Below are 25,472 nucleotides of genomic sequence, written 5' to 3'. Positions count from 1 at the left end.
TTGATCTTGTGCACTTGTGAGTAAAACGTACCAAGTATTTGCCTATTAATTTAGGTGGGTATTTGGCACAATAGTGCACTTTGGTTGTCTTCTTGTTTGTTTTGGAATAGTGCAACAATGGTCATTTGGAGTAAGTTCCATCACCTAGCACTTTGGTGCACTTTGATTGTCTTTGTGTGTTTTTGTGTCTTAGTGCTTTTGTTGCTTTGTAAAGTTTTAAACCTTGTTTAGGGTTTTGTCATTGAATGGCCAAAGGGGGAGATTGTTGGCTTTTAGGTTTGGCATAGTCAATGATATTTCTTGTATGTTTATGTGTTTAAAACTTTGTGAAACTTTGGGGAGTTGATTCTAAGGTTTTAGGGCTTCTTGAAGTGTTCCCTATTTTACCATCAGAAGTGCTGTCAGAATGAGGCTTGTAACGGGACTGAATAAAGAGCTCCTTGTTTTCTTGTTAGAAGTAATGTAACGGGAGCAAAAATGGTCTCCTTGGTTTCTCGTCCGGAGTTGCATTAGGACGAGGATGTAATGGGAGTAAAGGTTGGACTCCCTGGTTTCTAGTCAAGAGGCTCATCAGAACGGGACAACTAACAAGCGCAAAGCTGAAGCTTCTGGTCTCTTGTCAGATACCTCGTCAGGACGAGGCAATTGACGGGACCAATGTTGGACTCCCTGGTTTCCCATCAGCTGGTTTGTTAAGATGGGACATGTGACAAAGCAAAAGAATTTTGCCTTATCGTCAGAACGAGACCACTAACTCTTTAGGACGTGGGAATCTCAGACCTGCGAAATCTGTTCTTCCTATCATAACAAGAAAGTGTCCCGTTAAGAAGTGAAGAAGGAAATGTTGTCTCTATAAAATGATTTCTATCACTGCTCATTCTTCAGACTTTGGGATTTTATTTTTGTGAGCTCTTTTCACTGAAGTCTCTTTTTTCTCCACTACTGCTATGTCTTGGTGGTGTTGATATTCAATAGGGGACGTGACATAGCTTGGAGCAGCCTTTTTCTCTTGTTTGGCATATAGCCTTTGGCGTGTTGCCTTGCTCACTTGCTTATGATAAAGATGATTACTTTGGAGGTTTTTTGAAAGAAGTCTACTGAAGGGTCGGTAAGGAGATGTGCTGTTTGAAGATGGTCACAATGGAGACAAGCTAGGAAGCTTGTTGTTCTTATTAAGTCTAGAGGTCCTCAAGGTTGTGAGTATCATATATTCTATAACTGTGAATCTTCATTTAGTGGTTTTCTAGGTTTGGCTACCCTGGAGTGGTTTTTACCATGAGGTGCTCAAGGGTTTTGTACTTCGTAAACAAACCTTGTGTTGTGGTTATGCTTGTCTATCTATTCCACGGTGCATGTTATGTGTTTGATGAAATGACTTAGTTTCTTATTTTAGAATATTTGGTTGTAAGAGGTAGAACATGATCCTAGTAAACTTTCACGAGTGTTCGTTCAGAAAGGCCAAAATCTCCAAAATGACCTTCTAGCTACTCCTAGTGACCCGAAAGTCCAATTAACCCTCTAACCAAGCTGTCTAAGCCTAATTAATTATTTTGGTCACTACAATAAGTAGTTGCGTAACTCCATGACTTAGTTAGCAAAGATTATAGTTGGGTATGCAATGAGCCTCTTATTGATAGTTTGTATATTGGAATAATAAACGTGCGTTTTCGGTTTTCACAAATATAACATGCATTGTTTATGTTACTATGCAACAAAAATTTAGTTTACAATGAGCCTCTTATTGATAGTTTGTATATTGGAATAATAAATGTGCATTTTCACAAATATAACATGCATTGTTTCTGTTACTATGCAACAAAAATTTAGTTTATTTTAACGAAGTACGGATATTGGTAATATCCACCAATATTTTAATGTAGAGAGATTCGAATTAGAGGGGGGAGGGTTGAGCCAACTTCAGGTCAGGTATAAGAGTGGTTGAACAACCCCCAAGGCCAATCCCTAATAGCAAAAAGGGGTGGCCAATACCACACCCAAGGGCCTACGGAGTGGCTTGGCCACCTTGATGACAGCCGGTGGGGGTGGCGATACGACCCCTAGGCCAAAAAGGGGTTGCCTAACCACCCCAAGGTCCTTGAATATGTTTTTGGCCACATCTGTTTCGCTATTTGGGGGTGACCGAACCACGCCTAAAGGTCCTTGGGATTGGTTAGGCCACCCCCGTAAGGGCTTTTGGAGGTGATTGAAACCACCCCAGGCCAAAACGGGTTGGCCATGCATGCTACCCTTGAGGCCCTTAGGGGTGGTTTTGGCCATCACCACGTCTGTTTTTGCTTATAGGTATGGTGCCTTCATTTTTTTTCGTCAGCAAAAAGTATTAAGTAAGTCTATATGTTGCACTGATTTGCAATAAATTTTTTATGATTTGAAAATGACTTAAAGCTCCCCGTAGTAAGTATACGTGATAAATTACTTACTAGTTGACTTGCCGTTTGAAATCTTGACAGAAATCATCAATGTGCCAGACCATCATCCCCAATTAAAATTTGACACGTATCTTCTCTAACAAATAATAAAATAAAATTACAAATATGAATTTTAAAGAATAAAAAAAAAAAAAGGAGGGCTGGTCAACCACAATGGCCAAAAGAGGTAGCTGACCTATCCCTAAGGCTGGACCAAAATATAGCGAAAAGACACGCACCAGAACCAAAACCGTTAAAGCAACGGAAAGTGCTCCCATTTTTTTTGTGACATAAATTTTAGCAAATGAATTTGTTTTCAATCCACAAACTCAATAATTTGAGAGAACATTAAAATACAGACTCTACATTCCTTTCCATAATGGACATTGAAAATAAAGGACATTTATTGGAGGGACCAATTACATAACAAGTTTCATGAGGTAGTACACTGTAACACTAACTTTTTATGGTATAGAAAGTTTGTAAGATGGAGAGAATCAGCAGGGTAATAGCAGCCAATGTGGAAAGAACAGCCCATGGAGTGTTGAAATAATTGCGCACAAGCACTGCACGCCATCTAGGCCACCTGCGCTGGCAAAAACTATTCACTTCCTGGCAAAGGTTTTTGTAATAGTAGTGATCCACATATGTGTCATGGTAAAGCTTGTTGAAGAATTTGACCGCATCCTCTGGATTCAACCAATTATTGAGGATCTTATTTTCACAGAGTATCTCCACGTCCTTAGCAGTGTTAATGAGGTTGTCCAAGAGTATAGCATAGGAAGTGATTATAGCATCACTGTTGGGGTAGCATTGCTCAAAGCTGATGAGATTCCTAAAAAATGTTTCTGTGTGCTCATGAATTTTTATTAGAGGAATTTCGAGGACACCATTTTCAAATTTTATTTCCAAAATATTACTGGACTTACTTCTTCTGAATTTGATTCCAGCTTCTGCGAGACGCGTAGCAGAAGATACGAGTTCCCATTGTGATAGCAATTTTTTTTCTTCGTCTACTTTAATTGATGAAACCGGCCATTTTTTGAACAGGTCAGGAATATGTTTGATGTCTCGAAGATGATCAGATCTGCCAATCGGCGGGAATGCCAAAATGTTACGAAAGAATGCAATGGCAAATTGACTTAGGGCCGTATCACTTTTAGGGACCATGATCTTCCTGAACAAATGCTCAAGTACCATCCAAGGTACTTGGTTTTCTAGCAATATCAAGTCATGGTCTAGAACTTCAACCATACCAGCCATGCTAAAAATGGGGTCATTTTCTGCTCTAAGATCTTCATACACAAAGCTGCAGAATAGCTCAATAATAAAACAACCGTCAATTACCAAAATTTTCAAGAATTCTTCCCTGCTATAACGAATCAGTTCAGCATAATATTCACAAGCCTCTCTCTCCAAGGCATTGACGGAATTAATTAAATCTTTCAGCATTGCATTAGGATCGGGTGATCGAGAGATAAGGCCTTGTAAATACTTAGCTTTAATTGTCTCTGCAGTTTTCAACTTCGGGCGGCCATGGTGGAGAGGCCCAATTGAAAATGCATTCGGAATATAAGCATTTTTATTATGCCTGCTAAGTGCGATGGGAGTTTTGAAGATGGAACGGTTAGGTGACACAAACAAATCATATTTGGACATCGAAACTTTTATCGAAGATGCCAACCGTTCGACATCAATTGTATCAGCATCTCCTCTGTTTGCAGCCATATTTTGGTTTTGTTCCCTATTCTTTCGGGATTGACCAAACAAACGAACTACAAAAAGAAGGAAAGGCTTTAGGCATAATTTTCCTCGAACAGAATAGAGAAAATTATTAAATTAATAGAATACGAGAGTAACATTTTCCCAAACAAGAGTACTAGTCTGATAACAAAAAGAAGGTTTTCTAAGCTCATGGTAGCCTATGGCACAGGGTCTATTTGCCCTTAATAATGAAGATATTGGTAATTATTTTACTTTATTTTGATTTTGTTAATAAAAATATGATACAAATACTTCAAGTCGAACCAAATTAAGGCAAAAATACGTGGCATTTAATTCACATACCTGCAGGTATAGTGCAACTTCTTACCAGTTCCAGCCTACCTTAAGGGATCCTGCAAGAAAAGTTCATATAAACCCATCAAAGAAACTTCAATGAAATTATATATAACGAGATTTTTCAGATACTGTAAGTTGTACAAGAGAAATCCAAACTTTAGATACCAAAATGAGTAACCCTTGGCAATACTACGAGGAACAAATATCTTCGGAGAAGCTCACTCGTCTTTCCAAAAATATGAGATCTGATATTAATGATTACTCGAAGTTGAAGTAAAATCGATCTCACTCTTGGAAGGATTAGTAGATAACCAGACCGATGCTTAAAGTCGTGCAAAACTTATTTTTATTATTTCTATAGAATCAAAGTGTAGCAGAAAGATGACATCTAAGATTATTGTGAAACACAAAAGAACAAGCTTCATGTCCACACCAATTATCTTGAATCATTTAATTACAAATACTTTAATAAGCTAAGAGGTTGCGGAAAACCTTTATATGAGCATAACTATTAAACTATGTGTATACACCTCAACATTGCTATTAAAAATATCAAGTCATAAGACTTTATTATCAATGAGAAGTTCACTCATCCTTTCTTTTCCTTCACTCAGATAACAAATGCAACTATTTATATATTATATATATAATGCTGAAAGCAGCAAAAGTAAAAAAGCAAATTCCCTTAAGACTTTATTCTTTGCTTCGTGAATTTAGAGTGAAAAACTATCCAATCCAAAAGGCAATAGAAGTAGGATCAGAATCTCTTACAATTCTCAAGGCCCTGAGCAGGTGGGATCCATTGGAGGTCTCTCACAATTGCTTTCTTAATTGCAGCCTGCAGGGAACAACAATTGCAGGAAATCCTCAATTTTAAGGGATACCAATCCATTGACGCAGGCCTAACCGATGATTCCCTTCTTCTAGTCATATCATCTGCAATCATTGGATAAGAAGGAGAATTTCCTTCAACCCTTTTTCAGTTACTTCATACACACACCATCCGACATTCGATTCTTTAACTACTTGACATGTATTCCAAAGTATATAAGCCTTGACCAAAGCTGTGAGAAATGAATTTGCTTGTAAATGATGCCACATTGCTAGGTGCCAGTTTGTACCGATGTTTGACGCTTTTCATGTGTAACACGGGCCCGGCCTGGAGCTTGAACTTGACTTCAAATAAGAGAAACCACTCAACAATCAATTTCTGGTGACTCGGAACTATTCTATGTTTCCTTGCGTTTTTCTTTTCTGTGACGCAAGACGGAATCAATGAATTTTTCACAAAATAGATAAAGAATAGAAAATAAAGATAAATCTTGTGTTAATTCAGAATCTCACCAAAATAACAATAAAAATGAGTTGAACCAGAGTCTCACGAGCCTTGGCAGAGTCTTACCACTAAAAGAGAATAGGAATCACACCTCAAAGAAATTAAACTTCTTTCATTAATCATAATATATATATATATATATTACAATTGAAACTTATGCTTAAATAGACTAAGAGGCTAAATCCTAACCCTAATGTGACTGACTTTTGGGCAAGCCCATTATTAAATATTGACTCTTAAAACATAAATTAAATACTAATAATGATTCTAAAATAGCATCAACTCTTAAAATATAAATTACACACTAATAAATTTATTGTCTGATGCCCCAAAATACCATAATGTGACTGACTTTTGGGCAAGCCCATTATTAAATATTGACTCTTAAAACATAAATTAAATACTAATAATGATTCTAAAATAGCATCAACTCTTAAAATATAAATTACACACTAATAAATTTATTGTCTGATGCCCCAAAATACCAAAATGCTAAGAGAATGATTTATTAAAAACAACCACTTGTTTTCAATTGGTATACACCCCACTAATTTTCAAAGAGTTTTATTCATAATTATAACAATGCAACTTTTTTTGAAGAGAAACCTTCTATTTGAAATTAGCCCCAAAACCAAAAATCGGCTTCTGGCCGAATGTTTGCTAGAGGACCATCGAACGTTCTCACCCAACTTTAGTGCGAACGTTCTCACAGGGACCATACCAAACGTTCGCTAACCAAATTTTAGACCAATCAGTATTGACCAAACTTGCAACCCTAGAACTATTGTGTAAATAGTACACTGAGCGTTTGCACGTAGTACACTGAACGTTCGGTGACAGTTTAAAAAGTAATTTTAACCTATTCTCCATATTTTTAGACCCACGCACATCTCCTCCTATACTATAAATACCCATCATTCTCGCCCCAAAATCCATCCCTACACCAGAAACCCTAACCCTAGAGTGAGAATTGCTTAGGTTTGCATGCTAGTATGGGTTCTTATATTTACATGTACTCCTTAAGAGCCTAAGATGAGAAATTTTAAGTGATGAGTTGGAGATAGGAGCTTTGTATACATTCTGGGCATTGATTGAACGTTCTCTATATTATGACCAAACGCTTGCTCTCGAGCCCAAACGTTCGGCTATATGAACAGTGTCTATAATGGGTAGAAATCGTGTTTTTGTGACCTTAGGCTAGTTTGTTGCTTGATAGGACCCTCTATGTTCAAAATAGACACAAGGTGATATCACAGTGAAGAAAATTGCTATAAAAATCCAGTGGATATGTTGACAAAACCAGTTCCAATTCTCAAGTTTAAGCATTGCTTGGACTTGATTGGTGTTTGTAGTTTGTGATTACCCTTAAGGGTATAGGAGGAGATGTCATGAGGAATTTTGCATAGTGTACTTCATGAAATTCAAGCAAGGTGGAGATTTGTAGCGCATGTGACTTGATTTCTCAAGTCTTACCATGGGCCCCTTTTATTTTTGGTTGCATTTTTGTGGCTTTTTTCTTTAAGCCACATTTTGCCTTTTTTAGTTTACTTCACAGAGAAGTATTTTATCTTCCTTCACCATGAAGCACTTTAACGCCCACCAATTATACAAGCTTATTGACCGACTTTTCTCTTCTACCAATATATATTGAAGACTTGGCCATTTGGTCATTTTGGAAGGGTGAGAGAGTAAAAAAGGCAGCAGCTCTCCGTGTGAGGTGAGGGTAGAAGAAAAGAGAGAAAAGTAGAAAGAAGAAAAATTACAGCCCCTCACTTAGAGAATTTAGAGAAAATTTCTCTTTTGTATTTAATTCTCTTTTGTGTGTTTGTAAGCTTGGATGTATTGGGGCTTTTGGGTTTGAGTGGTTTTATTTGTACTACTCTTTGTACTCCATCCTTTTGTTAGTGAATTTCTCTTAGATCGTCTCCGCGAGTAGATGTAGGCTTGTTAAGTCGAACTACTTAAATTTTGGTGTCTTGTGTGACTGGTTGTTATTTTCTATTCTACTATTTTTTCTGCTTCTTTGGCGATCCTATAATGATTTTATATCAACATGGTGACTATTGTACTTATACTAGGTTTGATTAGCATAACTGTATTTCAATTAGTAGCTCCCGGCCAGTAATTGATGACAGTACTTACATGCCTAATGATTTATTTTAGTTACCTCAGATCTATCATTTTCACATTCCGTTACAAATACTCTAAGTATGATTTATGGGCGATAACTCCAGACAATTACTAGTTAACTAAGTTGGAAGAATTGCTAGTAACCCTATTGAAATTGTCAATGTCAATTTTGGGGGCGTTACATAAATGCATTTTTTGTACTTGGGTTTAAATGCCTTTATTTTTTTCCCACCTATGATATGTTTTGTATCATAGATGGTACCTTTGTAATCGATAAATACAGGGTTAGTACCTTCATTAGCATTCCATCTATAAAACTAACGGATCGCCACGCTAACCCAATCAAAATATTCCAACGTGTATTACATCACAATAAAAAATTAAGAATGAAGGAAAAAATAATTAAAATTTATTAAAAAACCAAAAACCAAAAAAAAAAAACATAAATGAATTTAATTGGGAGCCACCCCTTTTTGTCAATGGGGGTGGCCACCCAACCCCATTTTGGCCAATGGGGGTAGCCGGCCACCCCCATTTTGGCCATTTGGGGTGGCTGTAACACCCTCAAATACCAAAAAGTGGGTGGCTCGACCACCTCATTTGGCCTACGGGTGGTTTTGGCCACCCCTGCAGCCAATTTTGGGGCGGTCGATGTAATACCCCAAAATTATTTCCTATATATATTTTGGAGGAAATAATTATCTTTAAAATATTTTAGAAATAAATCAATATTTATGGACTTTAATTCATGATCTTATTTTATAAGATTTGGATTTGCTATTAAGGAGTTAATTATAGGTTTTGATTTTCGGTAGTATTAGAGGATTTAAATTGAGGTTTGGAGATTTATCTTTATTAAGCCACAAAAAAGAATACACAAGTGGTGGGAATTGTGGATAATGGGTCTTTTGTGGTTTAAGTGACTTAGAGGGATAATTTTGTACACTTTATGACATGGCATTGGAGCAGATGGATGTGAAGACAGCTTTTCTCCATGGTGATTTGGAGGAGCAGATTTACATGGAGGAGCCAGAAGGGTTCAGTCAACCTGGACAAGAGCACCTGGTTTGTAAATTGAAAAAGTGACTTTATGAGCTGAAGTAGTCTCCAAGGTAGTGGTATAAGCGGTTTGACTCCTACATGATCAAAATTGGCTAAAGGAGATGTGAGTATGACTGTTGTGTTTATGTGAGGAGCCTTGATGATGGCTCATTTATTTTTCTATTACTGTATGTGGATGATATGCTTATTGCAGCTAAAAGTATAGTGGAGCTCAACAAACTGAAAGTTTGGTTGAGTAGAGAATTTGACACGAAGGATTTGGGCGTAGCGAAGAAGATTCTTGGGATGGAGATTCGCAGGGACAAGGATGCCAAAAGATTGTGGCTATCTCAAAATGGCTATGTGAAGAAGGTGTTGGAGAGGTTTAGCATGGAGAATGAGAAACCGGTGAGTACACCTTTGGAGAATTATTTCTGTTTGTCTACCTCACAGTGTCCAAAGACAGTTGAAGAAACTGAAGACGTGTCTAAGGTTCCATATGCCAGTGCAATGGGGTGTCTGATGTATGCTATGGTATGTACCGGGCCAGATTTGGCTCATGTAGTTAGTGTGGTGAGCAAGTACATTGAAAATCTAGGGAGACAGCACTAGGATGCAGTCAAATGGATTTTCAGATACTTGAAAGGTACTATAGAGTTGGAATCACTTTTGTCAGATAGAAAAGTGATTTGTCAATCGTTGGGTATGTAGATATGGATTATGCGAGGGATTTGGATGATAGGAGGTCGACCAAAGGTTATGTCTTCACTCTTGCAGGAGGACCCATATGTTGGAGGTCTACGATCCAGTCCACGGTTGCTATGTCCACGACTGAGGGGGAGTACATGGCAGCGGCCGAGGCTATAAAGGAAGCTTTGTGGCTCAGCGGTTAGTCAGGGAGCTGGGTATTCAACAAGGTGGAGTTCTGTCGTATTGTAACTGTTAGAGTGTCATTTACTTGGCACAGAACCAGGTGTATCATGCGAGAACCAAGCACATTGATGTGAGGTTTCACAAGATTAGGGAATTGGTTGCTACTGGCGAATTGTTACTTGAAAAGATTCATACTTTTGAGAATGCAACGCATATGTTGACGAAGCCTATTACCACAGACAAGTTCAAGCATTGCTTGGACTTGACAAATGTCTTCGATTATTAGAAAGGAGAGGAGAGGAGGCGGCATCCCCAAACCTATTAGTTCCAGTTGAAGGCCCAATACTTGATTATCTTCAAAGATGTGAATACTTGCCAAGGTGGAGATTGTTGGAACAAGTGGCTCATATTCTACTACTAGCCCATTGGATGTAACTAGTTTATGTGATCTTGGGACAAATAAGTTGTGGGGGGTATTTTGGGGCTTTATAAAATACTTAGAATTATGGCTTTCCTATAAATATGTTATGTTGTAATCCTAAATCATTGAATAGTAAAAATATAGCCGCACTCTCTCCTATGGACGTAGGCACATTGCCGAACCACGTAAATCTGTGTCTTGACTCTTTCTTGATTTCTCTCCTTTCGATTCCATATTATTTATCATTGTTGTGCACAGTAACAACAATTGGTATTAGAGCCATTGTTACCTTCCTAGGACGGGTGTCTGGACGTGTCAGGTTTAGAGTTGTGTCTCCATCTGCAACTCTTGATGTGAGACACTCTTAAAAATGTAAAAAGACTCACAAGCGAGGGGGAGTTGGGTCAATGTAACGAGACTCACAAGTGAGGGGGGGATTGTTATGAGTGCACTTGTGAGTGTTGTGTCCCACATTGAGAAAATATAAAATAAAAGAGTGCTTAATATGCCTAAGTGGACCCTAGCCTATTAGCCTAGGCTTTTGGGCTAGAGTTGTGTTCAACTATGTATATTAATGTACTCTTGGTAAAAACTCAATAACCGCTTTATCTCCCATCAGTGGCTAGTTCAACGATGGTTCGGATTGGCACAACTTCTATGAAATTCGACATTATGAAGTTTGATGGAACTAGTAATTTCGGGTTATGGCAAAGATGTGTCAAGGATTTGTTGGTGCAACAAGGGATGGTGAAGGAGTTATATGGGACGAAACCAGAAGGTATGCGGGACATAGATTGAAAGGAACTTGAACGTAAAGCGGTGGCTACTAATGGGCTTTTTCTAGGGGATGACGTGATGTATCATGTCATGGACAAAGAATCTCCGATGGCAGTTTGGTTGAAACTGGAAAGTCGATGTATGTCAAAGTCGTTGACGAACAAGCTCTATTTAAAGTAATGGTTGTATGGCTTGAAGATGACGGAGGGCTCAGATTTGAGCCAACATAACAACATGTTCAATCAGGTAATCAATGATGTTAAGAGGGTTGATGTGAAGTTCGCAGATGAAGACAAGGCATTGATGCTATTGAATTCACTCCTAAATTCTCCTACGTGTGAGAATTCGGTTACAACTCTAACATGGGGGAAAGAGCCCTTGGAGTTAGAAGACGTTGTAGGAGCCCTGTTGGCTTTTCATTAGAGGAAGAAAATCAATGATGAAAGTTCTCAAGGAGAAGGGCTAGTTGTAAAGGGTAACCAAGAGCATGGAAGAAGTAGTAACAAGGGTGGTTTGAAAGTAGTGGAGGAAAATTCAAACGATGCATCAAATCCAGAGCATCCCATGGATTCTTGGATTTTAGACTCAGCATGTTCGTTTCACGTGAAGTCCAACAAAGATTGGTTTAACACCTACAGGTCAGTTAATTCTGGTATAGTTACTATGGGTAATGGTGCACATTGTAAAATTATTGGCATAGGTAATATCATAATTAAGATGTTTGATGGTGTGGTTAGAACGTTATGTGATGTTAGACATGTACCAGATGTAAAAAAGAACTTAATTTCATTGGGTACCTAGACTCAAACGGTTATGGTTATAAGTCTGAAGGTGGAGTAATGAAGGTGACTAAGGCTGCGATGGTAGTGATGAGAGGGCAGAATAGTACAAAGAATATCTATAAATTGTTAGGAAGTACAGCTGTAGGTGGAATCACATTTGTAGAGTCTGAGTCCGATTATATTGTTTTGTGACATATGCTGTTTGGTCATATGAGTGATTGTGGAATGTTGGATCTTCATAAGAGAAATTTATTGAAGGGTGTCAAAACGTGCAAGCTTGATTTCTATAAATTATGTGTTCTAGTGAAGCAAAATCGAGTACAATTCAAGACAACCACACACAAGACAGAGGGCATTCTAGACTATGTTCATTCTGATGTTTGGGGACTAGTGAGGACAGCGTCACGGGGAGGACATATGTATTTGGTGATTTTTATTGATGATTTCTCCAAAAAGGTTTGGGTGTACTTCATGCGGCACAAATCTGAGACGTTTGCCAAGTTCAAATTGTGGAAAGCTGAAGTGGAGAACTAGACTTGGAAGAAGGTTAAGTGACTTAGGACAAATAATGGTATTAGAGCCATGGTTTCCTCCTTAGGACGGGTGTCTGGACGTGTCGGGTTTAGAGTTGAGTCTCCATCCGCAACTCTTCACATGAGACACTCTTGGAAATGTAAAAAGACTCACAAGTGAGGGGGAGCTAGGTCAATGTGAAGTTTAGATTTGTTTTTGTTTAGGTTTAAGTTTAGATTTTATTTTCATAATCATGGTTAAGTAAATTCTCAACTAACGTTGAAGCCTCACCGATAAAGAACAACAATGCTTTCATGTAAGTCATTATTGTCCGATTTTATGGGTTTAATGTTTCAATTGTTTTACTTCTAATCCATGTGTGGAATGATTCTTGGATATCTTTTGTGATTCAAGGATACATTTGATGATTTGAGATAATGTCACATAATTGATTGCTTGGTTTTCTTTGTTAAAAAAATTGGATATCCCTTGTGATTTGTTCTACGGATACAATTGATGTTTTGATAAAAATTTGATATCTTTTGTGATTCAGGGATACATCTGTTGATTTGATTTGATTTGAATTGGATTTCTTTTGTGATTTGTACAATGAATCGATATATGGGATGGTTTTGATTAACTTTTTAAAGCATAGTAGAACATACATAGGATTTTATTTGTGAGAACTTTGGATTAATATTGATGAACATGGAGTATTTTGTTATGATTCTGTGAGTGTGGATTCCAAAACCTTAGTGTTTTCTTTTGATTTATTTTATCTTATTTAGTTTATGTTTTATTTTCAAAAACAAAAAATCAAACCTTTTCCGGAACTAGGTTAGGATTAAATTAGTTTAGATATAATTTTTTTTTCAGGAATGCAATTCCCTATGGGATCGACCTCGCACTTGCAACCCTTTTACTGCAAACGATTCGTACACTTGTGAGTACATTAAAATTTCACAACAATCTAATTTCTTCCTTCCACTTTGATTTTCCACAAATTGTACATGAATCTAACTGCTCATTAGCCTTCCATAATGACATACAGTTATTTCGACAAGCCAAAATCTTTTCATGTCCAAGCCCCAAGTCCTTCAAAAACTTTTTGGCCTCATATGTATATTTTGGCAAATCTTCATCATCCGTCGATAACAACTAATCGATGAACTCAAGCAAAGATGTGAATATTGTATTACTTAGTCCACCCATACATTTGAAATAGTATAAATGTACAATAACAATCTGTTTGCTATGTTTGGTTGTATCATGACTTGTGTTGTCTATTTCTTTAATCAAGTTGTAGAATTTCCTCGCATTCTCCTCATCAACTTCTTCCTCCACTGCATCAGCCTGTATTTCCTTTTGGGACTTGCAGTTGTCTTCTCTGACCTCATGCATGCCAAATACATCATGTAGCATGGCGTGCATATCTATGGACTCGTGTGGTATGGGGCCCATATATGCAACCGGATGAGTGGAATTAGAGCCTTCAACTATCGGTTCTGTTAGTTTTGGTGTTGGCTTAATTCAGTTCCAAAATGCAGATGCTATTGTTCATGGGCTCAAACAATGATATAAAATGCTCAGAATCCAATCTCCACTGCTCATAATGTAGATTCATATATCATGAACCTCCCTGCAAAATTTTAGCTCAATCGGACCACAAACGCCCATCGATCGGAGCTGTTGATCAAGGCTGGACAGCATTTCCACAATGTTGTTTTCTCCCCACTGCAAGCCATGTCCGGACACGGTGCTAGGCTATCCAGACAGGCTTTCCAGAAACTTTATTTTTGCTCTGCAAGGCCCTGTCTGGACAGCCCATTAACCTGTCCGGACACCCCGTACCTATTATGCCCCAAAACATGTTTTTAGTGGGCTCAGGTCTAGGGTTTGATGTACTGATATATATACATCATTATAGAAGAAAGAGGCACAAATTTCACTCCGAGAGAGTTCTTCGGAGGCTGTGCTAAGAGAGATCATATGTGGTGAGCGTTAAATTAAATCTCTTAGAGTTTTAGTTATTCCTTTGATAAATCTACAGTTAAGAAGTCTATCAGAATGGTTCGGTAAAGGAGAATCACGTTGAAGAAGATTGTGAGCAAGGAACGAATTGTAGGCTTGTCGATCTTACAGAGCCAAGGTCTTGCAAAGGGTTCTAAGTGTTCCTAGAAATCTGTAATCTCTAGATAATCTTTTGATAGTGATTTCTTGGGTTTGGCTGCCCCGGAGAGGTTTTACTTTTAGATCGGTTTCTAAAAGATTTCCTCTTCGTAACCAAAATATCTGTGTCTTCCTCTTTATTGCTTTATATATTTTGGGTGATTGAATTGTTTATTGCTTCATAATATTAATTCCGCATAAATTGTGATAAATAAGTTTTTGGAGTCAGTATAGCGTTTTTCAATTGGTATCAGAGCCGGTTCACTCTGTTTGGATTTAATTCCTGAGTGAGATCTGTTGACTCTTATTTGCTATGAATACTTCCTTAGGGGAATATGATCTTATAAACTCCAACAATTTGTTGGAAAAATTCACTCTTTTGAGACATCAATACACAAATTGTTTGGAGGATTTTCAAGATCTTGAACATGTGAAAGAATCTATTGTTACTAAATTGTCTAAATCACATGCTTTAATTGATTCTTTAAAATCTGAAAATCTTGTTTTAGGTTCTAAAGTTGATTTGTTAAAGAATAAATTAAAAGTGTCAGAAACTCAATTGGAAAAATTCTCTAGCAATTCCCTTGAGAATATGTTGCATACTCAGAATTCTGATTGTGATAAATCTGAGTTAAGTTTTGATTGTCTTGTTGCTTTGTCTTCTAACAATGATTCTACTTCCGAGATAATATTTGTTAGATCAGAAAAAGTAGAAGACTCTTTGGTTAAAAGAAGAATAGCAGCTGCCTCGACCTCACAAGGCAAGAAAGTTAAGAAAATTCATATTGATCCTTGTGTATCTTACCCCAAGTATAGAGTCGTCCATCCTCCTAGGAATCCACCTCCTAAAAGGTTTATCCCTACTTGTCATCATTGTGGAAAAGTTGGTCACATTCAACCCAACTGTTTTAAATTGAAACCTCATGTGCATAAAGATAAAAATTCGGTTTCTAGGAAAGAACCTTTGGGGTTATGCACAATGATGATGGGAGGTTTGTCTAGATTAGACAAGATTGAAAATGTTCACATCTCTACACCTTCTTTCAAGAAGGTTTGGGTTAGGAAGGATTATACCATTCACCCATTGAGGGGGAGTGGTATTGATCTCACCTAAATTTAGGTGAGTAAATAACATGTCTAGGAATGGTTGTTTTGCTTATTTTTTAAAATCCTAGAGCATGTTGTTTTTCTTTGCTTTGCATTTTTTTTTTGCTTTCTAGTTTATCCATTGCAATTTTTTATGTTGTTACGCCTTTTGTGTGAAGCGTGTATACATGTTTGTTTTGAGATTCTTGTTATGAAGCATATTCATAAAGGACTTTTCAAGAAATTCATATGTTATGATCTTTGAATGGCTTATAGGTGAGATGTTGTGTGCGGATCACCAAGATTTTTGTCTACTTGCTAATCAAGTGTTCATGAATGTGTAATGCCTTGTGAAGACCTAGAAGTAGTTATTAAACCAAATCATTATTTTGTAGTGGGACCTATAAGATGTGATGAAAGTTTAATGCTAAAGAACATTCATGAATTGCATGTTGTAATCTCAATTCAAACATGTTGTTTTTCTTTGCTGCCCTTCTTTGCGGTTTATTTGTGTTAATAAATTTTTAAGAAAGGAATTGGTGTTGCAAAGATGTTTGAAAAGTTAAGATGGATATATGCTTTAAATGCTTTTTAATTGCTTAATTGGAAATCCTCTTAATTTATGTACCTATGGAATACACTTATCATGCTTGAGTTGATTATCTTTATAATGAACTATCATTGATCCATTCAAGTATGTGTTATTGTGGTACATTTCATTTATGCTATCTCTATGCACTTAAGCTTCAAGAAGGAATGTCAATCCATGACAAATTTGTTATGTTGAACAAACCATATGCATAGGATGAATTTTTTTTTGTGGGTTAAAATTGACCAAATGCTGGTTGAACCTAGAACCTATAAATTCCAGTTCAAACCCTTATGTCTTGTACTTTAATTTTTATGAAAGACACGTTCTCAAAGACAAAATCTAAAGTGAATTGTGCAAAATGCCAAAATATTCCAAAAAGGGAATTTTCACTGTGTCAATTTTTTGTGCTTGGCTCATCCATAATTAAAATTTTGGATGTAGTTCTGAACCTTGTGATAAGACTAAGGGGGAGAATATTGGATGAGGGTGACTTGGCCCTAGTAAGGTTTGACTTCTAACCTAACAAGATATGAATTTCTTTCATATGATTTGGAAGTTTTAATGTGCCTTCTTTGTCAATATATGTTTGTCCATTGCTTGACTCTTGACTGTGGCTTATCACACACAACACATATAGCATAAATAGTGCTGGTACATAATGGCATGACATGAGTTGCTACAATGATTTTGTTTATTCATCTTTTGATACTCTTGCATGCTTTGAGTATTTTTTTTGGCACATTCAACAAGAGTTTCTCCTAATCTGCAATTTTTGATCATTTATTGGATATACTCTTTTTACGAATATTCTTGCTTGAAACATTTTTCCCTTGTTGATATTGAGCCACAAATTGAGGGGGAGTTTTTACTGATGTTTCTTCATGATCTTGCATTACTTCATGCATGTTCTGTTGTCTGTGATCATGAGTTTTATTTCTGTATTCCTATTCCACATATGCCTTGATGTATTTTGTGAAGTGTTTCAAGAAACATGAAGACCTTTTGTCATTTTGTGACAAAAAGGGGGAGTAAATGAGATGATGGGATTGGCTCAGCATTTTGGTTTTGTCACCGAATTGCCAAAGGGAGAGTTTGTTAGTTCTTGTGTTGGCTTAATTCAGTTCAAAAATGCAGAGGCTACTGTTCATAGGCTCAAACACTAATATAGAATGCTCAGAATCCAATCTCCACCATTCATAATGTAGATTCATGTATCATGAATGTCCCTGCAAAATTTCAGTTCAATCAGACTACAAACGCCCATTGGTCGGAGCTGTTGATCAAGGCTGGACAGCATTTTCAAAATGTTGTTTTCTCCCCACTGCAGGCCATGTCCGGATACGGAGCTAGGCTGTCCGGACAGGCTTTCCAAAAACCCTATTTTTGCTCCGCAAGGCCCTGTCCGGACAACCCATTAACCTGTCCGGACACCCCGTACCTATTATGCCCAAAAACGTGTTTTTAGTGGGCCTAGGTTTAAGGTTTGATGTACTGATATATACACTTCATTATAAAAGAGAGAGGCATGAATTTTCGCCCCTAGAGAGCTCGTCGGAGGCTGTGCTAAGAAAGATCATATGTGGTATACGTTAAATTGAATCTCTTAGAGTTTTAGTTATTCCTTTGATAAATCTACAGTTGAGAAGTCTATCGGAATGGCCCGGTAAAGGAGAATCATGTTAAAGAAGATTGTGAGCAAGGAGACGAGTTGTATGCTTATCAATCTTACATAGCCAAGGTCTTGCAAAGGGTTGTAAGTATTCCTAGTGTCTGTAATCTCTGGATAATCTTTTGATAATGATTTCTTGGGTTTGGTCACCACGGAGAGGTTTTACTTTTAGATCGGTTTCTAAAAGGTTTCCTTTTTGTAAACAAAATATCTGTGTCTGCCTCTTTATTGCTTTATATATTTTCGGTGATTGAATTGTTTATTGCTTCATAATATTAATTCCACATAAATTGTGATAAATAAGTTTTTGGAGTCGGTATAGCGTTTTTCAGGTTCTCAATGAACTTGATGCAGCATGACGTTGTCGGATGGCAAAGATAAACAACAAGTAGAAGGGATAAATAGTAATTAGACCTTGAGTCTATCAAAGATCTAAGAAATCTTCTCAAAATGCTAAAGTCTATCTAGGGTTTGAAGGAAAATAATGAAGAAACTCAACTCTAAGGCTTCTTATTGATAAAAACTCAAATATAATCAGAAGCTACGTTCTGAAGGTTATAAGCATGTATTTATAGGCCACCAAAATCCTAACCCTAATAGTAATACAAAATAAGTCGGTTTTAAGAAATTTGAGCTAGCCGTTCGGATGGCAATAAAACAACTAAAAAACATGATTTTTATTCTCTATTTGTAGCACTATTCGAATGGCTAGCTAGTAGAGGCTCTTTTTACCTAGTAAACATCAGAATTAGCATACTCTATGGAAACATGGCTTTTTAGATCTTTGAGTTATCATTCCAACGCCACAAACCTTGCTCCAACTCGAGGTATAAAACTCTAGATATGACTTTTCTAATAAAACTCGTCAGGTGCGAATCTCTCACTACATCATCCTTCCCAGGTTGGAGAGAATTCGACCTCGAATTCACATCGTCATCATATGAGCTAGTGGTGAACGAAACTCGAGCAATGACCCATGTCATAATGCTTGTAGGGAGTAAGTTCCACCCTACATCATTCTCCCACTGTTGGAGAGAATTCATCCTTGAATTCTAATGGTCCTTGCCACAATCCTTTGGATGCCCAATAAATCCACTCCATTCTTTTGATTTCAAAATCAAAACTAGGTAGCATCCCACTATAAATGTGATGCTCATAATCACCAAAAGATCTTGATGATTGTCTTGAAGGCCCCACACACCACCTTGCAACACGTCAAGTTTGTTGTGCTCTACTTGTACCTTTTCCCTTCCACATGCCATGAAAATACTCAAGAATTGGACAATCGTTGTTTTCCTTGTGAACATATAATTCTCCTCAACCACATAAAACTCATCACAATCATTGTTAGGATGATTTAACACAATATCGTCTATACCAAGGAAATCAACATAACCAACTTCTTCTTCATTAAAATTAGGCATTTTATCTGGAGGATCTTCATTAGTCTCATGAGGTTTGGAAACCGCATCAAATTTGCAATACAATCTGCGTGTTCTACCTCTCCCAATGGCTCATGTTCTTCAAGGTAAAGGCCATAAAGCTTGATAGTAATAAAATCTACTTCATACTCTTCTTCTTGATCGGATGGCAAGGGACTTTCCATAGGATCTTCACCGTCCTTGTTGGGATCACATGTTGGTAGGGAATCCCAATCCACGAATCATTGTGAAGGCTCTTCAACATCTTCTCATTGCTTGAACTTTTGATCAACGAATTCATCTTCTTGGAATTCCTCTCCAACCCATTCATCTTCCTCTTCCACATAAGATGGATTTGATAGATGGATTTGAGGCTGTTAAAAAACAGCCAAGGTGTCGCACTGCGGACCCCGGTCGTCTAGTTGGGCCTCCTCCTGTTGAGATATCACTTCACCATAGGAAACCACGTCATCCTCATCCACTTCCGGTACTACCCTCTTGATGACCCTTTCTATGTCAGTCAGCTTTGGCCTTGCTACTAGTGGTTGACAATCCCGTTGTGAAGGTTTTGGCCCCACATCTTGGTTAGGTAGCAACATCAACTTCACTTTGTCAACCATGAAGCTGTATGTGTTCTTTGTTTCATCATGGATAGCAGCCTTTTTATATTTTCACGGCTTTCCCAACAATAGGTGACACGTATCCATGTTGACCACATCACACCACACATGTAGTGACCTAAATAATTAACTAGGCTAAGGTAGCTTGGTTAGAGGGTTAATTGGACTTTTGGGTCACTAAGAACAGTTGGAGGATCATTTTGGGAATTCTGGACTTTCTGGATGAACGCTCATGTGGGGACCATGCGAGCCCTCGCCTGTAAACAGTACACGAATGCTCTTGGGGGGACCAAATCAAGTGTACATTGACTTTTGGTTGACCACTAGACATTGCTTGAGCGTACAAGTGCAACCCTAAAACCGTTGGGTAAACAGTATGTGAACGCATGACAATGTAGTACCGAGCGCTCGCTACACTACAGGCCTGTTCCTACAGTGCTCTCAGCTTTTCTACCCTATAAATACCCCCCTCACACGCCCTTACCAACCCATTCTACCCTTTGAGCCCTAAAGAAACCCTTGTTAAGTGTTGTTGTGAACCTTTGAGTGATTTCCAAACCCCAAAATAACCCCTACAACTTATTTGTCCCTAGGCCCACATAAACTAATTACACCCAATGGGCTAGTGGTAGAATATGAGCCACTTATTCCAACACTCTCCACCGTGGTGAGTATTCACCTCTTTGAAGATAATCCAGTATTGGGCCTGCACCTGGAACTAATAGGTTTGAGGATGCCGCCATATCTTCTTTCCTTTCTAGCACCTAGAGACATTTGTTAAGTTCAAGCATTGCCTGCGGTAACAGGCTTCGTCAACATGTCCACTGCATTCTTGGAAGTGTGAATTTTCTAAAGTAACAATTCACCTGTAGTAACCAATTCCATGATCTTGTGAAACCTCACATCAATATATTTGGTTCTCACATGATACACTTGGTTCTTTGCCAAGTAAATGGCACTCTGACTGTCATAATACAATTGAACTCCACTTTGTTGAATACCCAGCTCCTAACAAACCCTGTAAGACATAAAGCTTCCTTTACAGCCTTAGCCGCCGCCATGTACTCTGCCTCAGTCGTGTACATCGCAATCGTGGACTGGATCAAAGACCTCCAACATATGGGTCCTCCTGCAAGAATGAACACATAACCTGTGGTCGTGTCATCCAAATCCCCTGCATAATCCGCATCTACATACCGGACGACTAACAAATCATTTTTCTGTCTAACAAAAGTGATGCCATACTCTGTAGTACCTTTCAAGTATAAAAAATCCATTTAACTGCATCCCAGTGTTGTCTCCCCAGATTCGCCATGTACTTGCTCACCACACTGACTGCATGAGCCAAATCTGGCCTGGTACATACCATAGCATACATCAGACACTCCACTGCACTGGCATATAGGACCGTAGACATGTCTTTAGTTTCTTCAACTGCCTTTGGACACTGTGAGGTAGACAAATGGAAATGATTCGCCAAAGGTGTACTCATCGGTTTTGCATTCTCCATGCTAAACCTCTCCAACACCTTCTTCACATAGCTGGCCTGAGATAGCCACAATCACTTGGCATCCCTGTTGTTAAGTGCCAAAATATTCATATTTTAGCCCTTAAACTTATATGTGTTAATTCCTTAGTGTTGTTAATTTAAGCCATTTTATTCCTTTTCTATATTGTCTGTGTCTTTGTATGCATTTGGAAGAAAAGGTAGAAAACCTGGTAGTATTGAGCTTAAAAAGCAAATTAGGGAAAAGCTGGAGGCTCTCGTAGTGCGATAGATCGTAAGGGAGCTGTGATTGAGCGCACTACAAGGAAAAGGACCAAACGAGTGCAAGGCGTGCGTTCTTGCACACACAAGGAGACTCGATCGCAAACGTGCAACCAAGGGAACATGGGCTCTGATCAATAGCACCCGTGCACTAGAGAACAGTGAGCTGCGGCCAGAATGCCCTTTTCTTCCATATTAGGGTATTCCAAGTCCCACTAGTAATAGGATTAAACCGTACGAATTTTCTAGGTTTACTAGTGTTTCAAGGACATCTAGAGGCCTATAAATAGACCTCTTAGCTTCTAGGAAAAAGTGTGGAGAAAGAGGCACAAGCTCTAGAAAGGAACTAAAGGCTAAATCAAGAGGAGTTTGGGTTTTTCTTCTCTTCCACCTTTTATTTTTGTTATGTAGTTTATATTTTATTTAGGGCTAGATTGAAGCCCTAGTCATGACTATTTATGAGTTCAATATTGGCGCCTTTGCTACAATTATATTTTGGTGTATTTAACTTGATTAATTCCTGTTATCTTGAATTCCTCATATGTGTTTGCCTGATCAACATATGCATGTGGTATGGACTAGTTAATTAAATCAATTTGGATGACCGAGTCCTGGGTTTAATAAAAGTAACGAAAGAATTCCACTTCGGGTTCTTGGGTTAATCAACATGGGGAACCGGGAGTATACACCCATGCCTTAAGCCTCATGTGTTTGTCGATTTCCACAGATTTATGCTTTCTTAAATAACAACTTAGTATTCCCCCATGCTAAATCCTTTAAGAAAGAAAAGAGCTAGAGTATACACCTATGCCTAACTCATTGGTTAGGGAAATCTATAGCTTAAGAAGTATACACCCATGCCCATAGGTTGGCAAACATTAAATATACCGGTATGATTGGCGCATTGGTATATTGTTATCTTAATTAGTCTGATTAGTGGTGGATATCAAAACCCTAATCCTTTTTAGTTTTAGTTTATCTTTTATTTTATTCTTTATTTTAATTCAATCGTGACAATTGAATTTTATCTGTTTAATTAAATAGGAAATTACTTCTAAACATAATTTACCAATCCTCATGGGAATGATCTCGTATTTGCCTGCTATACTATCGTTTGATCTTGTGCACTTGCGAGTAAAACGTACCAAGTACTTGCCTATTAATTTAGGTGGGTATTTGGCACAACACCTGTCCTTGCGAATCTCCATCCCAAGAATCTTCTTGGCTGCGCCCAAATCCTTCATGTCAAATTCTCTACTCAACAAAACTTTCAGTTTGTTAAACTCCACTATTCTCTTAGCTGCAATAAGCATATCATCCACGTACAGTAATAGCAAAATAAATGAGTCATCATCAAGGTTCCTCACATACACACAACAGTCATACTCACATCTCCTGTAGCCAATTCAGATCATGTAGGAGTCAAACTGCTTATACCACTGCCTTGGAGACTGCTTCAGCCTAGTAAACCTCACAATTAGGTATGACGTGAATCCATTTAAGCACAAATAAATGTGTAATTTTAGTAAACATTTAGAAGAGGTGTTGTTTCGGTTAATACACCATAAAAGTATTGTTTGGTTTATAAAAGAGTGGTGTACTCCCAGCAGCAATCGCCTAAGTATTTTAATGTAGGAAAAACTAATGCTTTATAGGTCATAACTCTCATGTATGGTCTACCCGAGCTATTACCTCTACTTAGAAGGGTTGGCACTGTCCCGAGGGACGTGTAATACAATGCTAGGGCCCCGGCCATTGTATGCTACCGTCCATCACATTAGTGGCACAACCGAGTCCGACCTCTGGTGGCCTACACCACTAATGATGTCCATGCTATAGTGACCATCGATTAGGGAGTGGTTGTGCCTGGTCACGAAACCATTGGATCCAAAGCCCACACACACACACATTGACCATAGAATGAAGTCTATATAGTAAGCCCATGGCCGTTATACCGCACGTACCGGTGTACCATGTCATACAATGCATCTTATCAACCAGTTAATTAAGCAGTTACCAAGTAGTTAAAAAATGTAGACTTGCTCATATCATACTCGTGGTCAGTCAAATGACATATCCCACATTTTTAAGGAAATAGTTTGTAAGTGTTTACTTACCTTGTACGCTCGCTTGAATCCTCCAACATTGTTAAATCTTGCTATAACGAAATACGACACGTCATTATGCATAGTTCTAGAGGACCCTTACGAATAGAATACTGTGCCTTATCTAATAAAAGGATTGCTAGTTCCTAAAATACACATGAGTGGGGCTTAAGGGCCGGTGCCTAGCTTTTTGGCCGTACATCCGAGCTCGAGGGTGTAAGTCCGGTTAGTGAGTTAGGCAATCAGTCAAAAGCTCCAAACGGTGTTTTAAAGTTTCTACAAAATCTATAGGCTACTATATCCCTTCTAGCCTATTGAATAAACGTAAGAAAACTCAATCATCATGCAATACAAGGAATCAAGGAAGCTTTTGAAACTCTTTTGAAAACATTCTTGGTTCGTAAGGAAAGGAGTAAAAAGCTTGACATAGTGTCTTTTGAAAACTCACAACATTAATAAAGCAATAAGATCAATATTGAGAGTACAAAAACGGGCAAGGGTTTACCTTGGGAGGTGACAAGAACACCAAGCTTTCTTCCTTCTCTTTTTCAAATCAAAAACTCACAAATCACTCACACAGAGGTTTCTCAGAGAGTCTGGGGCATAAGAATGGGTTCAAAGGGGTGGTGGGGTTGGTATTTATAGGCCAAAAAAGCTGAGGGCGCTACCAACTATTCTGAAAAGTAGCAAACGTTCGGTACTATTGGGGCGTATGTCCGATACTGTTTATTCAACGGTCCAAAGGGTACATCGTACGTACAATCCTTAACCAATGGTCAACCTAACAGTAGTTTATGTCCAGTGTTCCCCTAGCATACATCTTATACTAGAGACAAGAGCGTACGTACTGTACTACTGGGCATATGTACGGTCAGAAAGGGGTGGGCTTGATTTTGCTTCAAGGCTTTATGGTTAAGTGTGAGGGCTTTAGGTTATGCTGAGATAGCTTAGGGTTTTCTGTCTAGGGCTGATTTAGAAGGCTATTAACTTGTTGAGTAAGGGTTAAAATTCCTTTTAAGACGATTTAAAAAGTCGGGGTATTACATTAGCAAGACCCAACAAAGGTACACAATTTGGAGACATCTTAGAGGTTTTTAAGCAAGTCCAAATCAATATTCCATTCCTTGATGCAATCCAACAAGTACCTGCTTATGCTAAGTTTTTGAAAGATATGGTTACAATAAAGAGGAAGAACAATGTCCCTAAAAAGAAATTTCTGACAGAGCACACTAGTTCAGTCATTTAGTGCAAATATCCCATCAAATACAAGGATCCTGGATGTCCAACAATTTCATGCCAGATAGGGGATCATGACATTGAGCGAGCTTTGCTAGATTTAGGGGCAAGTGTGAACCTAATACCATATTCAGTATATTTGCAGTTAGGTTTGGGGGAGTTGGAACCCACTCAGATGACACTTCAATTAGCTGATAGGTCAATGAAAATTCCCAGAGGTATTGTTGAGGATGTTCTAATTAAAGTTGATGCATTCTATTTTCCAGTGGATTCTTTAGTCCACGACACTGAACCTGAACACAATGGTAATGGGCAAATTTATGTCATTTTGGAGCGTCCTTTCTTAGCCACAGCCAATGCTTTGATCAATTTTTGAAATGGTATTATGAAGATTTCTTTTTGGAAACATGACAGTTGAACTTAATATCTTCAACATCAGCAAGCAA

At 38.0% G+C, this 25,472-nt stretch overlaps 2 protein-coding genes across 2 annotated transcripts in view; both read right to left on the bottom strand.

The window, feature by feature from the left end:
- Positions 1 to 25,472, bottom strand: part of LOC132178046 (metacaspase-1-like) — a 110,572-nt gene that overhangs the window by 32,577 nt on the left and 52,523 nt on the right. The gene's annotated exons all lie outside the window — the stretch shown is intronic.
- LOC132178047 (UPF0481 protein At3g47200-like) lies at positions 2,883 to 4,154 on the bottom strand. The gene has a single exon (XM_088516036.1). The coding sequence runs from the start codon at positions 4,152 to 4,154 to the stop codon at positions 2,883 to 2,885; it is 1,272 nt and encodes a 423-aa protein (XP_088372162.1).

This window comes from Corylus avellana, chromosome 4 (assembly GCF_965113065.1).
Source record: "Corylus avellana chromosome 4, dhCorAvel1.hap1.2, whole genome shotgun sequence".
NCBI classification, from domain to species: domain Eukaryota; kingdom Viridiplantae; phylum Streptophyta; class Magnoliopsida; order Fagales; family Betulaceae; genus Corylus; species Corylus avellana.
The sequence above is the reverse complement of the archived record's forward strand: the minus strand, read 5'-3'. Positions and strand labels throughout refer to the sequence as shown.